Source organism: Ahaetulla prasina, chromosome 2 (assembly GCF_028640845.1).
Source record: "Ahaetulla prasina isolate Xishuangbanna chromosome 2, ASM2864084v1, whole genome shotgun sequence".
NCBI lineage: Eukaryota > Metazoa > Chordata > Lepidosauria > Squamata > Colubridae > Ahaetulla > Ahaetulla prasina.
Window position 1 is genome coordinate 135,451,756 of NC_080540.1, and position 23,822 is coordinate 135,475,577.

At 44.4% G+C, this 23,822-nt stretch overlaps 1 protein-coding gene across 1 annotated transcript in view; it reads right to left on the bottom strand.

Moving 5' to 3' along the window:
- Window positions 1-250: 250 nt before the first annotated feature.
- RBFOX3 (RNA binding fox-1 homolog 3) overlaps window positions 251-23,822 on the bottom strand; it is a 68,054-nt gene continuing 44,482 nt past the window's right edge. The window contains exons 2-12 of the mRNA XM_058167190.1: window positions 17,558-17,815; window positions 15,538-15,678; window positions 13,870-13,923; window positions 12,624-12,716; window positions 11,521-11,581; window positions 10,720-10,773; window positions 7,810-7,942; window positions 6,688-6,727; window positions 5,791-5,855; window positions 1,732-1,810; window positions 251-374 (exon numbers count right to left, since the gene is read on the bottom strand). Coding sequence (XP_058023173.1) covers window positions 330-374; window positions 1,732-1,810; window positions 5,791-5,855; window positions 6,688-6,727; window positions 7,810-7,942; window positions 10,720-10,773; window positions 11,521-11,581; window positions 12,624-12,716; window positions 13,870-13,923; window positions 15,538-15,678; window positions 17,558-17,815 — 1,023 coding nt within the window. The 3' untranslated portion in view covers window positions 251-329. The remainder of the gene's footprint in view (window positions 375-1,731; window positions 1,811-5,790; window positions 5,856-6,687; window positions 6,728-7,809; window positions 7,943-10,719; window positions 10,774-11,520; window positions 11,582-12,623; window positions 12,717-13,869; window positions 13,924-15,537; window positions 15,679-17,557; window positions 17,816-23,822) is intronic.

Here is a 23,822-nt window from a genome sequence, read left to right on the forward strand (position 1 = left end):
GCGGCTCTATAGGAGGCAGGGGAGTTCCTGGAGGTTATCTTGTTGGGATGGATGTGTGTGTGTGTGTGTGTTTGTGTTTGTTTGGTAAAAGCAGGCACCTGTCCCAGCTCCCTGGCTGGCTGCTTTGCAAAATGACACAAACGTGGCCAATACACCATCAGAGACAAGTGGGAAGAGAGGCATGGCAGGCGGCTTGAGGTAAAGAGATGGGTGATTTAGGCTGCCGAGGGCCAGCAGCAGGGGACAGGGGCCCATGTCCACGGGGTTTTGGTTGGATTTCTAAGGAGCAGTCAGTGTTACTACTGTGAGGAGGGTCTGGGTCTGTCTTGCTAGTAGGGAGTGAAGCGGCTGTACCCTCCTCGGTATAGACTAGCCTGCAACATCAAAGATGGAGAAAAAGCCAATCAGTATAAAGGAGAGGCACAGCCCATTCCTGCCCTGTCCTTGGAGCCAATATGGGGGTGGGCACTGAGGCTGGCAGAGAACTTCTTCTGAGGAAATGGGAGCAGTGGGGGAGAGATGGGGGGGTAGGGCTTAACCTCCCAGAATGCAAAGCTGCCTTGGGGCAGACTTCACAGGAAAACTATCCAGACGGATGAGGCTGATATGCATTTTAAAAAAGTGAAGTAAAGTAAAATGGTGCTTTGGGGGCAGGTGCCTAGCACTTTGCTACAAATCCTTCCATGGGTAAAGGAAGCAAGGGCCTTGCAAAACCATGCCTCAGTTTCCCTTAATCTAGACAGATGCCTCCCTCTCAGTATTCTCCCCCTTCTGAGGGTTGAGGGTTCAATGCAAATCTGTGAGTTGGTGGAATTTCTCGTGGTATCACTAGGAAGCAGTGGTGGGTTTCAAATTTTTTTTACTACAGGTTCTGTGAGTGTGGCTTAGTGGGCATGGCTTGGTGGGTGTGGCAGGGGATGGATACTGTAAAATCACCATTCCCTTCCCACTCCAGGGGAAGGTTACTGAAAAATCCCCAATTTCCTCCCGAGCAGCTGGGACTCGGGAGGCAGAGAATAGATGGGGGCAGAGCCAGTCAGAATTTTTACCACCAGTTCTCCGAACTACTCAAAATTTCCGCTACCGATTCTCCAGAACTGGTCAGAACCTACTGAAACCCACCTCTGCTAGGAAGGCCCTGATGGGCAAAGGGGATTACAGGATGGCTTGAAAACTTTCTCCTCTTTGATGCTGCCTAGAGACCTAATCACAAGGAGGCATCACTGCAGGAACCAGATGTGGAAGTGTGTTCAGAAACAGGAAGGATGGAGGGGGTGGGTTGGCTTTTGGGAAGAGCCCCTGTGCAGGCACACCTTGCTCAGCTCCAACCCACTTCCTAAAGTATCTGCTCCTTAAAGCACTGCTTCTGAACGGAGGGTCCCTTACACCTGCACAAGCTGCTGCTCACTTCAGGTGGCTTTTAAGAAGGGCATCACTTGTTCAGGAAGCCATCCTTTCTATTATGTGCCCGCCCCCCAGGCAATGAGGGAAGCCAGGGCTAGGCCCAGCCCTAGATGTGTGCTTCTTCTCTAAGAATCTTTCTGATTAGGGTTTCTCTGGCCCTGGAGAGCTGGTTAATAGGACTGCAGCTGAGATCCGAGTGTCAGTGTCCCCCAGAGACATCCCAAATCTTTCTTCCTCTTTTCCCAAGTACCCAACTTGACCGCCCACATTCCTCCCCCCCAAGGTCTGGATGGCTATGCACAATGGGATAGAAGGCCCCCTTCTTACCATGGTGCCGATGCTGTAGGTGGCAGCAGGGCCAATAGTGTGGTGGTAAGGGTCTGCAGCTGCATAAACTCTGCCGTAACTAGGAGCGAACACAGGGGGCAGCGTTAGAAACTGAGGAATCGCTGAGTTGCCAACCCTAAGTGTTCAAAAAACCATGAATCAGGCCCCAGTCATCATTAACTTTGCTTCAAGTCATGATAAACACAGAAGAAACGACAAGAAATGTTCACTGAACTTTTAGCAAAGACCCCCCCAAGTTACTTTTCCCAAGTGGGTGTCCACCAAATGTGCTAGGACAACATCCCCAGCCTTAAAGCCATGCTGCTTGGGAACGCCAGCGGTTGCTTTTCCAGCATTGTTTGGGGGATGCCAATTGGGGAAAATGACCCAGTAGTGAATTGCTCCAATTCCCCGCCCCAGAGAGAGATCATTTCAAACTACAAGCGTCTCAAAAAGGAGAGGGCTAGAATTTAAAAACTACTTTTTTTAATTGACAATCCTCATCCCCTTTTTCTCTGGGATGCAATTTCGGAAGGGAGAAGGAAAGGATCGGTTTCTAGATGAACAAGCAGGTCATTGTAAGGATGTCCTTTCCTAGAAAGATATTAATGCCCCCCAAATGTACAGGTATCACTGTAGCCTAAACAAGAAGAGGCCAAGCCTTCTTTGGCGGGTTGGGGGAAGTTGGCAGGACAGGGCCCCCAACTGTGTAGTCTTATGATTGTCTCTTTGAGGTCTGCAAGGAATTTTGGATTTCTTCTTCAGTTCTGTGCATTTTGTACCTCAGAAAACTACCTTAGGATTGCTTTTCTAGTTGTGCAAACAGAGATTGTGAAGGTTGGATTTGCAGGGCAGAAAGTGTGTAACCCAGAAGCAGGAAAAGAGTATTTGTTTTCCCAGGAGGGAAGGAATAAAACCATTTGGCAGCCAAAGGATGTGGGGTAGAGTCATCCCAGCTGCAGCTCTTCCACATTATCCTTGTTTAACTTCTTGTGTGCTTCCTGCAATTCTATGATGGCACAGATCACTATTTATTTTAATCAAAGGAAAAGTAGGAGTGCCTGGGTGACTGGGTCGTGCTGATTAGAACTGGTTTTGTAAGGTACACACAAAATGTAAATAATTGTTTCCGGGCTGTGGATGAAGTTGGAGCAGATCTTTTGTCAATATTGGGTTTTATGAGCCAAAAGGAAGAAATTACAGTATGTGAGGATTTTATGAGGGGGAGAAAGAAAACATGAGAAATGAATAAACAACTAACAGCTAAAATTTCAGAAACTCTTTGACCAACAACCTCAAGTGAAGAATGGAATTAACACGAATATAGGAAAAACTAACATTCTAAGAAGATTTTATCATAAGAATCCTTAGGATTTCTTATCTGTAAACAATGTAACAGAAGGTAGCAGCATCTAGTCAGTGCTGGCTGATTTTGAAAAGGCAAAAAAGATTGGAACTTGTTATTCTCTGGATGGGAGACCACCAGGAATTCCCAGGTTAGACTGAGAAATCAGAAAGACATTCTGGAATTGGGCACTGCTAATCCGCTTCTATACTGTTGCCAAGGAAATTATGTGTATGACATAGAAATCATTGCTTCTGGACCGTTTGGTTAAGATCAAGAAGTGTGTCACAGAAAGGAAGCTTGAGTCAACTTTTAATCCTGAAACTGTACAGTAGGTTAGTATTCATCAGTACCAGAGTATTAACAATGACCTACTTTACAGGGCTACAGTGCTATAGGGCTCTGCTGAGAGTGTCACCATATAAGACCACATGCATGTTCCTTGTCAGATGTGAATGTTAAATCTGATTGGCAAGACCAGCTTGTCCCAATGCAAGTATAATCACTAACCATCTTTCGAGGGCAGAAACACGCAACACCCTCAATCCACCAGGAAGGCCACTTCCCTGGTTTTTTCTCCCAGACACTTATTAAATGTGTTTTCTGACTTATTTGGTTGGTCAATTGCTGAGCTTCATTTCACTGTAGGCCAATGCCTCTATTCTAAGGGTAAACCGTGCCAGGTGGTAGGAATGATCCTGCTTCCCTGGCCATCCTGCACTCCTCCTGACCATTCTGCCCTGGGTGGCTGGGTGGGCTGCCCCTTTCTGCAAAGTCTGGACCAGAAAAGCGGTAATTTTTGTCTTTGTTTTTGCAGGAGATCTGGTGAAACACTGGCATTTTTTTTAAAAAGAAGCTGGCTAGTAGAATGGTGAAAGGCTAAGCTTTTTTCTTTTTTAAATAATTGGTGGAATGGGAGGGAAACAAGGATCTTTTGGTTTTTGTTTAACTAGATCAAATTCGCAAGAGTTGCGATTCCTTTCAACTGACTAGAAGAATGAGAAAACTGTGATACTTCTCTTTTCTTCTGGTCCACTGGTCCAAACGTAAGGGAGGGGCTCATATTAAACATGTTCCAATGGAAACCAGTGTCCCGAAATATCCCCCATGGAAAGAAAGTTGTCAAGAAGTGGGAACATCCACCAACTGGGACTACAGTAAACACAGCCTGAAATGAGCACCAGGCCACCATCATGGCCAAAAAGGAGGAAATTTGGAGTTTGAAATCTGGAAAGGTTTTGTTTCCTGCAGGTTTCTACATGGAAGGCAAGCAATTAAAAGCTGCCATGTGGAAGAACCCTTAGTTTATAGCTTCCTTTCTTAATGAGGGTACTGCACACTTTTTATGATATCTCCCTATGAATTAACACAGCATATGTGCATTTTAAGTGGAACTGAACAGCTGAACACACACATTGCTTTACTGAGCATGATAATACAAATATAGAAACCAGGAGAATAAAAAATGTTTTTTAGGAAAGGTTTCTGAGCAGAAATAAATGTGTACCACTGATAAAAATGTACTGCTTTGCTAGTAACATTTCTTGCACGGGGTCACTCCTCCCCAGTTTTATCCCAATATTTCTTATTTAAGCCCCTTATAATTATTGTTTCTCATAATATTTTCACATCCTTCATATTTATTTATTCAGTTATTACTTTGTTGTGCATCTTTAACCTGTTTTTCATTAACAGCAGAATAATAATCTACTGCTAACCTAATTAAATGACAGTCATTTTTTAAAAGGATGCTAAAACATGTAAAGGGAGTAGGATGATAAGAATATTGCATGTCAATAAATACCTGATTAAGAAAATAGTCTCTCCCACTTCCCAAATAAAGCTTCAGCAGCTACCACTGTAATAACTAGGCCTGTGTGAAGAAGTGCTACTTGATTTTGCAGAATTGTTTTGGCTTCGATAACTGCAGTGAAAAGGCCCCGCGGTGTGGAAAAGCAACTTTGCTTTGAATGAAATGTCTTTGGTGCATGATCAGAATTTTCTTGGAGCCCAGGGAAGTGACTTCTTGCGGAAAGTGTGGCCGCTCTGCTCCAGCCCCTATTTTGTGGAGCCACATTGAAAAAGCGCTTGGCTGAATAAACAATCAAAACTAAACGCCCCTTCAATGTTTCCTACCCCCCCTCCCCCTTGTAATAATTGTGTTTAGAAAAGGAAGATAAGCACAAAGGATTAATTGAGTTGTCTTGTTGCCTCCGAGAGACTCCGTTTAACAACATAACCTCTCCAAATGCAGGCCACTTCAATATAACCATTCATCTTATCAGCATGAAGTTCTGTATACTGGCAAGCCGGAAAGCGCACACATTTCAGTAAAAAGTATAAAGAAAGGGGGGAGAGAGGCAATGGTTGCTTGTGAAGAGCAGGAGAGGGGAACAAGAGCAGGGACCAAGATGAGGCATTGCTCAGACCAGAGACTCTTTGCACTGTGGACAAAGCAGCTCCCAGCCCTTTTGAGTGTTGTGGACTCTGCTGCTTTTTTCAGGGTCTGCCAGGACTTCCAATATTCCTCTCTGCCCCTGGGCAAACCAGTCCATGGGGAAACGTTGGAAAACGTTTCTGAGCGAAAGCAGCGGTGTCCCTTTTCTCCACACCCTGATGCATCAGTAACAATTCCTACTGACGCCATTGCGAATCCCTGCATCCAAGCGATGGGCTGTTAAGGGGACCAGACACCAAGGAGGAAGGCGGCTTACCTGTCGCTGTAAGCTGTTGCTGCCGCTGCCGCAGGCTGGGCGTATCTGTAGGCCGCATAGCCCCCCTGGAGTAGATGAGAGAGACAAGCATTAGGGGGTGATGGCGCGACTGCAGAAGGGCACATCTTTTGGGGGATTTCAGGTGCTGGCTAGGAGGGAGATATGTACCCACAGGCCCAGCCCCTCTCCAATCTCATTAGCATTCCCTGGGGGCCTTGCTACCATTAACCTGCAGAAATTAAACATGCTGAGGAGAGAATGTCACCTCCCTAGTGGGTGGCGGTGTTAACGAGATGTCGCCTCTGATAAATCTGTCAGTGTGTGCCTGAAGTATTGCCCAGAGCACTTTAAATATGGAGGGGAAATGCTGCTGTATAACCCGGCAGGCTGACACCAGGCCAGAAAATAAATCCTGCCCTTCGTAGGAGCGGATGCACCCCTCGCCCCACCCTCACAGGTAGCCTGCTTCCCCTCTCCAGCTGCCAGACATGCAGGCAAGCAGTCAGGGAAGTGTGATTTCAAGCCTTCCTTTTCCACCCTTCACCTCCCTCAGCTGTGGAAAGTGCTGGGATGAGCCTTGGAAGAGTGATGAGCTTAGGTGGGGGGGGGAGGCTCAGGGGCTGCCCAACTGCTGCTGCTTCCTGAGCTCTGGGCCCTGGGTTGTTTTCCCCACTGTGTTTTGGCAGCCTTGGCTCCTGTTTGCATCACTTAATGAAAAGAGCAAGCAGGGGGGATTTCTCTTTGACAGAACAGCCTTCCTGGAAGGGCCTGTGCCTGGTTACCAGCGAAGTCCGCCAGGTCTCTGCAGGAACCTGAGTACCAGAGGATGCTTTGACTGGAAATGGGGGGAAAAAAAAAAGAAGCTCTCCTAAGGAAACTTTGGAAGGATGGACTTACATAAATTTCAGCACCATAGAATCCGTCCTGGTAAACCACTCTGCAAAAGCAAGAAGAACGTGGCCGTGACAAAGAGTTACTTTGGACAGGGCTCTTTGAAGCTCACTCCGCAAGACTGGCTGTCTTCCAGATGGGAACTCTAGATCAGGCGCCTCAGATGAGCCTTCGTGGCTCTGGCGCTTTTCTCTACCCTGACAGCAGGAGAGGTGCAAAGGCAAGCCTCATGCGATAGACAGATAGAGCTGTCTGCCTGACAGCCAACAGGGAAGATCACCAAGGTGTTCCGGGGAGAACCTGGACATAGCTGCTCTTGGCTGTGTGTGCAGCACCGCACAATAGTCACACACATTCTTGCTTCATTTTTGTCATTTTAAAAAGGATCAGGTTTCTGATCGATAGGGAGAGAGGCTATAGGATTTTCAACACGGCTATCTATTTGCTTCCACATATCATCTAGCAATGCTTCCCTTCCTGTATCCCTCATGTTTGTCTAATTAGTCAAAGAAGCCTATACCACACAAGAAGGAAGGTGATCGGCTTCAGAAGGAAGCACGAAAATAAATATGTTGTGCGAAGTACACCGGCATGTACTTAATTGGCTTGCATAATTGATGCTGGCCAAGGAAACAGAAAATTCCTGTTGAAAAAGTGAAATGACTGGGAACATGACTTCTCTGGCTGTATGAGTTGACTGTGAAATATACAGTGCCACCGGGGTAAATTCTCTGCCTAATCTTACCAAAATGGTGGCCTCCGGAAATGCCATAATTTCCATAATTTCCAGACAATAGGGACGATCAGTAGGAATCTCTATAGGAAAATTGAGGCCAATGAGAAATCCAAGGATAACTCTGAATTTTCCAACCATGTGACCAGAAATCTAGGACAACAGAGACTTTATGTCTTAATCAGACTGGAACCACAAACCGAGAAGCTTCAGGAAGGAATGTCTTATAATTAACATGGCTTATAGGGAACCGATGAATGATCACACTGCCCAGAGCTGAGACACATGGGAAAGAATCTTCTGGGTCTTGAGAAGATTGCACATCTAACTTTGCCCTTTTTTGGTAGTGCCGAACCACCCATCTTTATAAGGCAGCCTCTCTGCTCAATACTCACGCTCCGTAAGTGGGGATGGGTGGAGGTGGGGGAGCTGCTCGGAACGTGTTGTAGACTGTGCGTCCTCGGCCCCTTAAGTGCGTTCCCCTGTACGCTACTGCGGTTCCTGTGGCTGGATATGGAAAACCGGTCACTGGAGGAGGGGAAGAAATAACCATGAGGACCAGCCTTGAATAGCCCCAGATTTTAAACTCTGTTCTCCATTTCCCCCTTCCCCTTCCAAGAATAAGGGATGAGCTTTTCCCACCTCCTTCCTCAGGTATGTTCCTCGCAGATAACCTATGAACCCAACCCATCAATTCAATATTCCTTCCTATTTAATATTTGAGGAGCTGTGACAAAGAAGGGGGAGGGGCTAATCTATTTTCCAAAGCATCTGAAAGCCGGACAAGAAGTTATGGATGGAAAGCTATCAAAGAGAGATCCAACCTAGAACTAAAGGGAAATTCCTTGACAATGAAAACAACTAATCAATGGCTTGCCTTGCCTTCAGAAATTGTGGTGCTCCATCATTGAAAGTTTTTAAGAGATTGGAAGCCATTTGCCTGGAATGATATAGGTTCTCTTGCTTGAGCAGGGGGTTGGACTAGAATTCCTCCAAGGTCCCTTCCAACTCTGTTATTCTGTATTTCTGTTCCTATTCGAAATATTTGCCTTCAAGACTTTTACCCTCTGTCATAATTCTATCAAAAATTATGCATTAGAGCTTCAGAATATGATTATGTCTCAGTTCTAAACACATTTGTTCTCTTTTTTCAGAATAAAATCCAGATGCAGACCAGGGGTGGGTTCCAAATTTTTTTACTACCGGTTCTGTGGGCATGGCTTATTTGGTGGGCATGGCTTGGTGGGCATGTGGCTGAGTGGGCGTGGCCAACTTGAAGTCACCCAGGACAAGGTGGGGCGGCGCCTTGCTGTGAGTGACATAAAGTTGGCCACGCCCACTCAGTCACATGACCAATGCTGCAGAGACAGGGCGATTTCTCCCGGGGGACAGCCAGAGCTTCGCCTACTCTTTTCCTCAGAGGAGCTGCCTCCAAGTCCTTGCGAAGGGACACACACACACACACACACACATACACACACACACACACCAGACTCACACACAATGTAAAAGCAGCTGCACTTCACCCAAAATGGCCCCTGCAACAAGCAGGAACCTCACACAGCCACAAAAAGCTCAAAAACCAACTTTCACACTTTACAGACACACAACACAACTGACACACACACACAAAATGCCACATACAGCTTTGTGAGATTTTGTGTGTTTGTGTAGTTAGAGTGAAAGACTACCAAAACACACCAAATCTCAGAAAGCTGCACAAATATTTTATTTTATTATATTTATATTTTTTAGATCAGGTGTCTCCAACCTTAGTAACTTTAAGGTTTGTGGACTTCAATTCCCAGAGTTCCTCAGCCAGCAAAGCAGTTGCTGACTGAGGAGATGGATTCCAGGCAGGCAGATTCAGTTGCTAGCTGATGCAACTGATGTAAAGCATGGCTTTGCCAGCCCGAAAGGAACAATTATAAGGTAAGTGAGGAGGGGGGATTGGGTGGGCCAGAGGAAAAAAAGATTTTAAAAGGCTCCTCTGAGGATCCCAGCTGAAGTTGCCTAATGGCAGCCCAGAAGCTCTTAACTCAGCTGGGATCGCCAGAGGAGCCTTTTAAAACCTTTTGTTTTAACAACCTCTTCGGCCAAAGAGGTTGTTAAAAAAAAAAAAACTTTTAAAGGGTTCTGATGATCCCTGCTCAGCCATGTGATCATCAGTGGATTTTTTTTACTTTTAAAAACCTTTTTTTGGCTGAAGAAAAGATTCTTTTAAAAGTTAAAAAAAATAAACCTCTGATGATCGGAGAACCGGTTTGGGGGCATGGCCAGCCAGCCATTACTACTGGTTCTCCGAATGCCAGCAAATTTTTACTACCGGCTCTCCAGAACCGGAGCGAACCGGGAGCAACCCACTACCGATGCAGACATAGTTTTCTCTCTCTACTGTATCCCTACTTTTATCCAAACCAGTGTCTGAAGCTGGTTATGTGAAGTACAGATGGAGGAATGAACTGTTTGCAAGGAGTATAAAGTCTACAAACAGAGCCACCTGCTAAACACAGCGCAAGATGGCAGGGGTGAGGGCTAAACAATGTCTCGGATCCCATCCAATTCCATCAGGATTCATACACCACATTAAACCCTAAACCTAGGCTAACAACACAAGTTGGATTGTGAACACAATCCACAAGTAGAGGATTCCTCTACTTATATGCTAAGGCCTAAGCAAACAAATGAGATTATGGTTTTATGCGAGGGCTGGCTTCATACAATATGCTAAGAGAGAGAGTAACAGGAACCACAGCATCCTGAGCTATAAATTCCATAGGCCCATTTAGCTGTGTTGAATATGTTGTGCAAAAGCATATTAGCTGTGCCAAGAATATTGTGGGATGCATTGAATACATTCAGTGATATGCTTTATGGCATGTTTATACTACCCTAAATCTGGTTCTGAACTGTTATAATTTGGCCAATCTAGAACCCTAATTTACAATGGGGAGTCAAAAATCCTTGCCATTTGACTATAAATTACTAAATAATGTATCTATAGATTCCGGTTAATAATCTACCAATCCTAGAGTGAAGTTTTAAGATAGTGATTTGCCTAAAATTAGGCAGAAAGCCCCATGGCTAAGCAGGAATTTGAACCTAATATTTCCCAGTCCCAGCACCCCTCTCAACCCTGCCTTCTCCCCCACCCCCCCGACTTTTCGACTTCTTGCTTTCTTCTTTGCAAGCAATAGCCTGTGGCACTCTAGGAATAAGCAGATTCTGCTACGAGAGTCAGTAATCCTGCCAGATCCCTAAGAGATAAACGCTTGTCCATGGATCTGGCCCGATTCAGACATTACCTGCATAGAATTCAGGGCCATAGACGGCGCCCACTACAGGGTTCAGCTTCCAGCCTGGTAACAAAGAAGGAGGCAGTCAGAAAGCATTGCTCCTCCAGCCCTCCTAAGCTCTCCCTAACAGGGGGAGTAATGGCATTCCAAGAAGTGGGCTGGAGGGGGCGGGCTAGCCTCATTAGGCATTGCCCTTGAAGGGGAAAATTTGGAGCAGTTGCTTGCTTGCTTGCTTGCTTTATTTATTTAATCACACAGTATATATAAGCATAAGCATGAAATAATTATACAGTATATAAGCATACATATAAGTATGAGTATGTAATAACTATATTAATTAGATATAACGAAAGGAAACAATAGGGCAGGAATGGTAGGTACGCTTGTGCTCTTATGCACAACCCTTAAGACCTCTTAGAAATGGGGTGAGGTCAATAGTAGACAGTTTTTGGTTGAAGCTTTGGGGATTTTGGAAAGAGACCACAGAGTCAGGTAGTGTATTCCAAGCATTAACAACTCTGTTACTGAAGTCATATTTTCTGCAATCAAGATTGGAGCGGTTAACATTAAGCTTAAATCTATTGTTTGCTCGTGTATTGGCTGGTTGCTGGTCTTGCCATCTCTGTTTCCAGAAATACAACCCAAATCCATGCTTTGCATTTTTTTTTTTTGAGACACCCCGCCCGTCACCAGAAGTCAGAACACCTCCCCAACCCCAACCTCTAGGGTGGCCTGGAGGAAAACAAGCCGCCCCCTTTCCAGGAATGCCTGGCTCTGAACTCACTTCACCACCCTTCCTTGTTCCATTACCGTTTGTGTAGGGATTAGCTGCCTTTTTGTTTGTCATGACCCGTGCGGTGGCATTGTTGACCTGTTGAGAAACAAGCACCAGGTTACTGATAGACTTTGGGGGTCCAAGTGGAATTCCTCTTCCCTGGACCTCAAGGAAAACGTCAGGATTCAAAAGGCTTTCTGTCAAATCCTCTATGATTTATGGGCCGATCATCCTAAGCAAAGGCAATTTACTTGCCACGCTACAATTCTCGACATCTTGGATTATTAGCCTTCTGAGACCTAATCTTACAGCTCCTTCCTAGGGTGCTGGCCATCAACTGGAGTGCAACATTAGAACCAGGTGGGCTTGTTGCAAGGGACCACTGCTGAAACTCTATCTTCCCAGGGTTGTATTCACAGCTAGCATGCAGGGCCCTGCACAGACAGTTTTCATGCATATTAACTGGACAGGCTAAGCAATGCAGGCAAGAGGAGACCTAAGAAATTAAACCAGTAGAACAAAAGGGTGGGAGTTCCAGCAGAAGAGGATGTCAGGGGCATTGTCAGATGTCAGCACATTGTCATCATTGTCAGATGTCAGCACCATCTCTCTACCTTACAACTCTGATGAGCCAGAGATTCAGATTCAGCGCTCCAGTGTGAACAACGGGCTTAACAGCTACCAAGAACTACATTCACAGAAGGGTCTTTTGCATCTTCTACACGGTCTCTTCTGAAATTGCTCTATACTTCCTTTTGGGAAGGCAAAGGGCAAGAATCTCTGACAGGTGACAATTGCACAGGATGATTTAGGCAGATTTTCTGGAAGCTTGGAGGCTTGGGGACATTATACTTCTCTTCCTTCCTTTAATATTGTCTGAAATGACTGCATGTAGCAGATTCTTGGTGGAGACATTCCGCCTTCCTTCCCTTCTGCATCCTCCCCTACCAACCAACCTACGAGAATCAAAAGCACAGGGCATGCAACATTCACTCGCCCGCCTGCTTGTCCTGGCTAATCCCAGAGACAGATATATATAATTATATAATTAAATATATATATATTTAAAGGGTTGTGATGCGGTTGCAAGTGTGAGGCCTAATGCCCGACGCAGAGCAGGCAGTGCATTTGTTCGCACCTCAATTTTGCGTCCCTCTACGATGGTGCCGTTCAGCTTCTCCCGTGCCCGATCGGCATCTGCACTAGTTTCAAAAGTTACAAACCCAAAACCCTGTGAGTGAGGGAGAGAAAGGAAAAAGGAAAGAAAAAGAGAGAGGTTGGGGGAGGGAGAGAGATAGGAAAAGGAGAAAAGGATGAAGAAAGAAAAAAGGGGGTGGGAGGAACAGGACAGAGAGAAGGGGTGAGTAAGGAGCAGCAGAGAAAAGAGGCAGGATGTGAGCTTCCCAAGCCACCCTAAAGACCGGGCGAGGGGGTCAGGGGTGGGTGGGGAAGGAGCGAGGACAAGGGAGGATAAGGACTGAGAGGAATAAGAGGACAGGACAAGATCTGCATCACCACTCCATTAGGGCAATACGACCCAAAAGGACTGCAAATGTGTAGGATTATTCCCACCCCCCACCCCCCACCCCGACTATTGGCTTTACATTTATATCACCTAGGCTAGAGAGACACAGTGGCCCTCCTAAGTGTGAAGAGGCTGCAGGGATGGTTGAGATCCAGGTGTGCCCCCTCCAGAATGCTCAACCACTATGTGACACTTGCTCAGCTTCTGTTCAGTTTAGCTCCTACAGTCAATAATGGAACAGCAGGAGTTTAAGCCCTGAAAGGATTTCCCAAGTTTCTTTCAAACTTAAAATACCTGAATTATCTCCTGGAACCAAAATTCAATAGTGTATTTTCATGTCTATTATGGGGAAGAAGAAATATCCACATGTTTCCGCCAAACCTTAATATCATGTTGCCTTAAGTAGCATGCTATGTTATTTTATTTCTCTCTCTCTCTCTCTCTCTCTCCCTCCCTCTCCCTCCCTCCATCTCTCTCTCTGGTTAGAGCAATTTCTAATCTCACCATGAGAGGGTGATCTTTTTCTGCATTAAATTACTTTTAGTGATGGCTTTGTGGCTGACAGTTTTTCCTCTTTCTATAGGACTCCGAATCTAGAATTGCTTTAGTTAATTATTTTCAACTAGCACAGTTATTTTCAGAGGGAAAGTTAAAATGTCAACATGTCATTCTTAAATCTAAAGTCACCAGGCTTGAAGGGATGGTGAGGAAAGGGTAGTTAGAAACCAGGAGGCACCCTGTGGCAGAGAAAGGAAGTGGTAAAGGCAGGGATGCAGAACGGAGGAGACAGACTGGCCCCTGGGAACACCCATCTACAGGGACATTTGGGTTGTATCAGACACCAACATGTTGAACCCACCTTGGAACCACGCTCATTGAAAATGATCTCAACATCCAGGATCTTTCCAAATTGCTGGGGGAGAAAAAGAGGGACAGGGGAAAGGGGAAGAAGGAAAGGTGAAAATGGGAGCGGAGACATCATTTCTTTCCATCCCGGCTTGGAAAACCCTTGTGCTTTGATTTATTCCCAAAGGGCATGGCACGCAGACATCTCTCAACATTCCTTGAGTATCAAATACAGGTAGTTCTCATTTACAGGTAGTCCTCGATTTACGACCACAATTGAGCCCACAATGTTCTGTTGTTACGTGAGACATTCGTTAAGTGAATCTTAGCCCCCCTTTTACGACCTTTCTTGCCCCAGTGGCTAAGTGAATCACTGCAGTTGATAAGTTAGTAAGCCGGTTGTTAAGTGAATCCAGCTCCTCCATTGTCTTGTCTTGTGAGAAGGTTGCAAAAGGTGATCACATAACCTTGGGATACAACAACGGTCATAAATATGAATCAGGTGCCAAGCATCTGAATATTGATGACATGAACATGGGGAATGCTGCAAAGGTCGTAACAGCGAAAAACGGTCACAAGTCACATTTCTCAGAGCCGTTGTAACTGAACGGTCATTAAACAAACTGTTGTAAGTCGAAGACTATATGTACTGACTGCACGTAGGGTTGGCAACATCATTTCTAAGCAACGTGGTTCACCTGATTGTGCCCAACCTACATCTGTTCTGCAGCAGTTTTAAATCACGTGATTATGAGTTGACATTTCTCGTCGGCTTCCCCACTGACTTCGCTTGTTGGAAGCTGGCTGCGAAGGCTACAAATGGCAACGATCACATGACCGTGGGACATTGTGATTGTCGTAAATGCACACTGGCTGTGAGGTGTCCAATTATGGTCCCATAACTATGGGGATGCTTGCAACCGCCACAATTTCGAAGATCAGTCGTAAACCTACTTTTTTCAAATTTGCGGTTGTAAATTTGGTAAACAAGGACTACCAGTATTTATACACATACACAGAAAGAACTTCTGGGATCTACACTCATACTTAGGCAGACACCGTTTTGTTTCCACTGGCTGGTAGGAACCATCATTCCTGGAAGTACAGGCGGTGTTTTCTGCATTATGCAATACTCAGCCTTTGAATTACATGATGTCCTAGACATGCTTAGAGAAACAAGTTTAATCCTGCTTGAACCCTGATCACCACAAGGCCTGCAGAGCTCTGGGGGCTCAGAGGGAACAGATAGGAGTTCCTGCCAAAGAGGAATGAAAGCAAGAAGCAGGCCCTTTAGATACATGGATAATTAAAAGATATAACAAGAGTATGTAGAAGCCGTATCAAGATAAGAAGTAGATCTGGCAACGTTTGGACCCAACATTGTTACCTTGATTGATATTCACTATCTTGGACTGATTTGCTGAATTTATAAATGGTGCTAAATATTACTCTGTTTTAACCGTTGTTTCTTAAGTCAGCACTAGTGGTTCACACAAAATATTCAACTGTAAACTATGTTTTACTAACCACAATGCCAGGTTCACATATCACATGAAGCAAAACCCCCCCCACTAAATTATAATGTGAAAGACAGAGTGAACACAGTCAGTTCCTTCCCAAGAAGACCATAGGTCTTTCTACAGTTCTATGTTTATTTAGCTCAGGAAGGTGACAGACTTACCCCAAACATTTGCCGCAGATCAGGGTCCCGGAAGCGGAAAGGGATGTTGGAAACGTGTAGCCGCTTCGGCTGCTGTTTGTCAGAACCATTCTCTGGTAGGTGTAGTGTCTGTCTGTCTGTCTGCGCTGCTTCATCTGTCTGCTAGTGAAAATAAATTAAAGCACCACTGTGATTCTTTCTAGGTATCTGTGTATATACTGTGCGCGTACGGGGTGGTTGGGTGGGGCAGGGAGGGCATCATCATGGCTTGCGAAAGGCAGACTTCAAAGGTATGAAATGAATCCAGAAAAAGTGCTAGATGAGATTTGGGGCAATTAGGTTTTCAGCCTGCAGGCATATTAACTTTCTTGGGTTTAGTATATAATCTGTTCTTCAACTGAAGATGGGTTCATTTTTTGCAAGTCTTATTCCGCAGTGCTTGGGGCTAGAGCCATTTCTCTGTTTAAAGTATTCAATTTTTTGATTCCTTCTCTTTTATCCCTAATTCTCCTCCCCCCCCCCCCGCTCCCAATCCACCAGCCCAGACTTCCTCTCTGCCTGGAAAGCAGGTTGTTCTTGATACAGCTCCGAAGTGATTTACTCTTAGAGGGTTCCTTCCATCACATAGTGTCCCACTTCCATTCTTTGGTTTCGCTTCTTACGCCCCCAGTTCTGCAGGTGGTCTGAACTCATTGCTTCATTTTAGCTCTCCCCAATGTTTTTTTCCTCCTTTTATACTGCATTTCCCTGTTCTCTGCCTAAGATAAAGCCAAAGCTCAGGGACTTCATGCTGCAGGGTCCCCATGATCCCAAAAGGCATTTGGGAATATGCATTCCTATGAAAGTGATGCTACTTGATTGCCAACTTTTAATGTCATACCGAGACTAGGCTCACACAGTGTGCTATCGCATGGTTTGTTTAGCTATGGCTTACTGATTAAAAAAAGAAGAGCTGGGTTTACACGACACTCAAGCCATAAACCATGACTTAGAAGCACGATAACTAGGTGAGCAGAATGCAGCAAGCCAAAGACGAACAAATCACATTATGGTTTAGTGCAATGTGAGAAGCCAGTCAGGGAGCGGTGGCATGAATGCTGTCACTTAGGGACTAAGAACGTGAGCTGTGAAACCAGAAGTCCCCAGTTCAGCTCTTTCATTTGGTCTCAGACCAGCTACCATCCTTCAGCTTCACCTTCCCCATTTATACAAAATATAGGCCGTAGTCTTATCCCTTTACCTAGGAGAACAGTATCACCCGAGAAAGTAGAATAAAGAACTAGCGTGGACCTAAACGCACAGCTCCGGGAAAAGGAGGCTGGCGATGCGTTGGCTCCATCCTGGATTTGCATGCATTCCTGCACAGACAGAACTAGGTGGGGAGGCCGAGCTCACTCTCAGAGCTGCGTGGTGGCGAGCAGCCAGCCTGGCACTCAGGGATTGAGGAGCAGCTGGGAACTGCTCACTCAGCACTTCCTCGCTGAGCTGCATTACAACCACATCATTGGCACGATAGGATTGGCAAGCGGCCAAGCAGGTAGATTACAAGTGATTAGGGACACAAAGGGAGCCAGGAAACTTAAGTGCTGAGCCACAAATGCCCATGGGGGTAGCAGGGTGCTGGAATGGCTTCTCTGCACTGGCCTCCTGCTACATCAGAACTCTGTTATTTTCACCCTGCTCTCTTTCAATCCTTTGCCTCAGATGGAAGTGGAACAAAGCCAAGCAGACAAACTAGGAATGGAGGCAGAGAGGGCATTGGATCTGCAGTCTCGGTCTTCCCTGCTACCCATAATGCAGCCTCTCAGTCACGGACCCCAAATGGGTCCATTTTTCCAACAGAAATTACTTCTCGTCCAATTTTGTACATCTTCCCCCAAAGTTCCATCCTTCCAGTTTGCATTTTTCCAGGAGGAGAAACCCCTTTCTCCTTCTTCATTGGATGTCTACTTCCCTGAATTGCCCTACACTGCCCCCCCCCCCAATCCCCATGCAGGCAGGCTCAACAGCAAAGTCAGGCCCTGTAAGGAAAGTCTCTTACCGGTACCGTTTGTGTGCCTGCTATGGACTGCGTGCTGGCATCAGTGCCCGGCTGTTCGGAGTGGCTCTGTGCTGGGGTGTAGAGCGTCAAGGCATGCTCGGGTACTGTGCTCTGCCCCGAATAGTCCTGTGCTGGATGCGGGTGTGGTGGTGGAGGAACATACTCTGGAGGGATACCATTCTGTGGTGGGGGTGGATATGTTGCCGGGGGATAGGGCTGAGCCATTGCGTCAGGCGGAGCCGTGGCGTCCTGATTACCCTGCAGAGATAGGACAAGAGAATACTCCTTATTCATGGCTGACAATCTCAAGCCAGGCTCTGAGCCTGAACCTTCATCAGCTCCTCACTCTCTGTCCACCAGCTCAGGTGAATTCCAGTTAATCTTCCCATAACACAAGGCAGTTAAATATTGGCTAAAACAGTAATTGCTTCCAACACCAAGGCAAGAAAGAATGCTATCAACACACACCTTTTATCTGCCATAGAATTGCTGGACATCATTTTATAGGAGCAGAATGGAAGCAGTGTACACGGGATGATAAAATCTTCAGGGTAGATGTGCCCATCGTTATTTTAGTTTTCAATGGATTTGATTAGACTCTCATTCTCTTCTGGGAGAATTAGAGACATAAAAAGCATCTCACTGAAGGCAAGTTGGAATTACAAGGAAAAGATAAAATTATGTGTAGAACAAATAAAAACCTGCTCTAGATAACCTGCCCAGCAACTTCACGGAAGATCAAAAGTATATTTCTTTTATAGCATTCTTTGTCATGTATATTTTGAAAAGCGATTAGCTATTTTTAAAAAATTCTCGCCATGACACATTGCAACAGCTACCAACGTTTATCCTTATGCATCTGAACTGCGGGTACATCACCTGGACACCCATGGACTTAAGCAGAGTAGCAATTTGTCCACTGATATTTGTCTTTTAGAGATGGGAGAAAGAAAGTAAATGGCTGCTGGGTGGAAAAAAATGGAGATTGGAAAAAAATGCCTTTAGGACAGGATGAAAGTCCCCAGTTCATGCTGATCCCAGCTGGAAGGGAAGTAAAGGGGCCAAGAAAGCAGCAAGATATTTGTAAGACACAGTATGTGTTTCTGTATATTAACATAAACAATTATCTTGATCAAAGGTCAGCCATATTTCTAAATGTTGGGCCTACTAAATTCAAAGATTATACTTTCAAATGGAGGTGGAAATGTCCTTCCATGGGGCAGTCACCTAAGTACTGATTTAAGATGAACTATTGCAGGGGTTTTATTATTTTTGCTATTTTACCCTTCCTGCCTTCCAGCAAAAATTGAACCTACATGTCCCATTCTCTTGTAAGAATACATAAAATTATTTATTCGGAATCACTGATACGCGGTGGCATTATCAACACCTAAATCTGGCCTATCTTCCCGGTTTAAAAAAGGGAAGGTGATTCTGAACTAGAGAAGAACATGAAGAACAAATGATAGCAGCTCAGTTTCCTAGATACTGCCTCAAAAATGTGTTAATTTCAATGAAAGTTAGAAAAGAAAAAAAAAACTACTGTATATTAGATGTCTGTGGTTGCTAGATACACATAGTGCTGCCGAGACACTGTTTTCCCACAATTTTCTGGAATTGGAATTAAAAACAAAGCTCCCCCCAGCACTGAATATACCACTATATTATCCACATATTCTTTCATGGTTTAGATTTTTCTATAATGTTTACTCAGAATTAAATCCCATTCAACTGGCTGCCTGTTGTCTTCCGGGTGTGCTTCAAGGTATTGGTGACCACCTTTAAAGCGCTCCATGGCTTAGGACCGGGATATTTACGGGACCGTCTACTGCCATCTTCTATCTCCCAGCGACCCGTGCGTTCTCACAGAGAGGGACTCCTTAGGGTGCTGTCAGCCAAGCAATGTCGACTGGCGGCTCCCAAGGGAAGGGTCTTCTCTGTGGGGGCTCCTACCCTGTGGAACGAACTTCCCCCTGGACTTCGACAACTACCTGACCTCCGGACTTTTCACCGCGAACTTAAAACTTATTTATTCCGTCTTGCTGGACTGGCTTGAATTTTTTAAAAATTTTTTAACTGATTTTATGGGTTTAAATTTTTATTAATTTTACAGGGTTGATATTGTATTTTAAAATGGGGCCAAATGGAATACGTTTTTTAATGTTTGTTTTTAGAATTGTATGTGTTGTTTTTGTATTTTATTGTGGCTGTAAACCGCCCTGAGTCCTTCGGGAGAAGGACGGTATACAAATTAAAATATTATTATTATTATTACTATTACTATTACTATTACTATTACTATTACTATTACTATTATTATTATTATTATTATTATTATTATTATTATTATTATTATTATTATTATTATTATTATTATTATTATTATTATTATTAAGGGCTTTCTGAACATTCATGATTTTTTTGGTCCAGTTTACAAATCCTTATCATTAAATTGTTTCTTCTTACTTATGACTACCCCATTTATATATAGCCAATTTATTGACCCTTGAACAGCCTCTCTTAATTGTTCCAGAATTCCAGAGGCTTTAATTACTGGTTTTGAGCAAAGAAATCATTTAAACTACCCCACTACACCCTATGGGAACAAAAACTGATGCTGAGACTATTAAACAAGGCTATTTATCATTACTAACTGGCTATTCATCATTGTTTCCCACCCCTCCGAAACGTATCACACAGAAAGAAAAATACAGGTAGTCCTCATCTTACGACCACAATTGAGCCCAATATTTCTCTTGCTAAGTGAGACAGTTGTTAAGTGAATTCTGCCCAGTGGTGGGATTCAATTTTTTTTACTATCGGTTTTCTGGGCATAGCAAGGGATGGATACTATAAAATCTCCATTCCCTCCCCACTCCAGGGGAAGGTTACTGCAAAATCCACCTTTCCTGCCAATCAGATGGGACTCGGGAGGCAGAGTTGTGGATCATGTTGTGGTCCGTCAGCAGCCTACGGACCTGACAACGGAGTCAGACAGCGATGAGGCTGAGGTGGGGCCAGGGCCATCGGGAAGTGAGGTGCGGACTCCAGAGCCTCCAGAGACTGATAGTAGTAAGGCAGAGGAACAGGAGGAGACTGTTCCTAATGCACGCATGAGAAGAGCTGCCAGAAGGCAAGAGCAGCTCAAGCAGAGAGGACAACTTGGGAGTAGGGCCAGAGATGACTGGCCCCTCCCATAAGGCTTAAAAGACCAGCAACGGTGTTTCAGCTTTGCTGGAAAACAACATTGTAGCTGCGTCTTCTGCTTGGTATACATCTTTATTTTTGTGGCTTCTGGATGTTTGCCAGGAAGGGCCTTTGGCAGTTGGCCTAATTGTACTGCAGTTTGTGAGATAACTGAGAATTTGTGTTGGGAGGCATTTGTTTTACTTTGAGTTGAACGACGCTGGGTATGAAGTAATTCCCAGCTGTTCGAATAAAGCTTGTTTTTCCATGGACTCAGTTTATAACTTGGGCCTGGGTCACAACAGATCACGTGGCCATGGAGATGCTGTAACAGGCATAAGTGTGAAAAAAATAATAATCATGTCACTTTTTTCTTACTGCCATTGTAACTTTGAATGGTCATTAAATGAACTGTTTGTTGTAAGTCAAGGACTACCTGTAAGATTTTGCAAAATGAGCCACAACTCTATAAGAGCACAGGACACCTCCTTCCCTAAAAAAATATATATATCTGAATACCATTTTACTTGTTCCCATAGGGCAGGCTGTTGCTGTAACTCATAGAGGTTTATTGCCCCTCACCCATCATAAATTATATGTGAAAAAAATCATGGCATGCCAACATAGAAAATGTTGCAATGTACTGGATTGCAATGTACTGGATTCTCTTTCAAGAGGAGTGAACTAACCAGAGCATTCTTAGAGAGGAAAGAAAAAAGTCTAGTTCAGAAGAATTCAAACAATTCTTAATAAATTTTCCTTGACCTAAACTATTTTTCAAATTTTTGTTACAAATTAACCCATGTCTATTATTTTAATATGCCTAAATTTATGTTTTGTTCAAATATTCCTTAAATAAATTTTTGAATAAAATTATTGGACTATAAATCCTTTGGCTAGCCCTAAATCTTACATTGTACTTGTTAATGGACATAATGTTGAGAGAGAAATGCTCTGTACAGAGTGAGGAATATTCATATACATATGGACAAAGGTTCTAGTAGTGGACTCTATATTCCAAGTACTGACAAAATGCAACTTGGTTCATCTTGAACATTTGACAATAAATAAAGATCAAGTCAGTAGAAAATTACTCCATCTGTAATAGGAGACCCAACTTGGAAGATAGGAAGGAATGGTCAGTATAGGTAGATGGGAGTTGTGTTGGATTGGGCCAAGTACTATTATTTCTTTTGTTCAACATTCTGGGGAGAATCAGAAGTTGATAGGGATACCGCAAGCAAGACATCAACCAAAAGGCAACCCTTGTGGACACAGAAATCAAAATCCATGACAACATGAAATCATTTGGAAGAGATTCCCAATTCTCCAAATCCCATGAAAGCACCTAGCTTGGGTTGATGCATACACGTCAATTGTCATGAGGGAATTTCAAGATACGATTCATACATGGAAGACGTTTCCACCTTCTCTGCCTCATGTTAATTGTAAATGATCGCTGTTGTGTGTTTCCCACATGATGCAAAAAAAAAAAAAAGTGCTCTCAGCCACTAGTTACCACTAGAAATATTTGATGGGAATGTACTGTAACTCATATGCTAGGGACAGCTTATGTGACGACTGATCTTCAGGTGACAGTCATCACGTAAGTAATCTTTATTTATTATTGGATGCATATCCACCTTCTTTGGTACTGTTCAAGATCCTCCTGCCTCCTATTTTCCTCACAACAATCTTCTGAGGCGGATTGGGCAAAGTCTCTCAGTCAATCTCCATGTCTAAAGGAGGACTAGAACAAGTGATCTCCCATATATCCCTAGTCCAACACCTTAACCACAGTGCCAAATTGGTTCTCAAGCACACATCCACAGTGCTTCACCGTCCTAATATCTAATATCCTGCACCGAGCCATCCTCCTCTGCAGATACACTTTCTCTCACTTGCCCACCAACACAGCTTCATACCTGACTGCTCCCCACACCCCTGCCTCCTTTCAATCCCTTCTTCCTTGCCTTGTGCTGACAAATAGCCACCAGCCCTCTGCTAAGAGCCCAGATTCCGCATTCAGATGCTTTATAGCTGTATACCACAGTGCCTTTCTCTCTCTCTTGGGATGAAATACATCCACAGCTCCTGGAGCTGAGACAGGCTCTTTAATTGTGTGTGTGGTTAATTTATGACAAGGCAACATCACAGTGGGACAGGCTTGGGCAGGCAGGCTTTCCTTGCTTGAAGAGAGAAACCTTTCCGCCCCAGGCTCTGTCTTTAGGCTCTTTTATTCCCAATCACACCCTGGAGGATGCAGCAAAGCTGTGACAGTGAAAGTTGGGCTGGGGGAAAAGCCATTTCTGAACCTGCGAATTGTTCTGTTACTCCTTGGGTTTTTCCTGCATGGCATTAGGCTTCATTGGGAATGGGAAAAAGGGAAGACAGGTGCTAATATACATTTAGGAGGGGCTCCTGGCAGCACCTTAAGTTATTTTATACTAATCATGCTATACACTGGAGAAGAAGTAGATGACTAAGCTCAATGCTTTTACAGAAAGCTGATCTTAGTGTCCCAAATTAGCAATCTTCACTGGGGAGACACCTTTGATACCAAAGATATTGTCCCTTTAAAATTTATATCTGACCACCTACCACCCACTCCTTAGCCAAGGAAAACTTATTCAGGCAGAAATAATTGGTCCTTGAAGCTCTCCAGGAGACCATGTCTAAAGCAATGACCTCAATAAAGGCACGTATAGAAGGGAACTCCAGCAGATAATTAGGTCTCCATCCCTGGGTCCAAGGGAGGCAGCTCTATTCCTTTCTTCAAGGTTGAATAACTCTTCTCTCAAAGTGCTGGCAGTTCATAATGTCTCTGAAACCCAGAGTCTGAGGAACATATCCTAGTGCTAGTGCATATCTGCATAACATTCTGAATTTCCAGAAATTCTCCCTTGAGAGAGGGAGGGACGACTTCATGTAAACTATGCAGAAAATAATTAGGGGGTAGGAAGCAGATTTTAGGCTGAAAAAAAAATGCAGGAAGATCTATCCACTAGTTAATTGATCAGCTGAATTAGCTGGCCAGAAGAAAATGAATTCCTGGTTCAAATGAGCTTCTAACACAGAG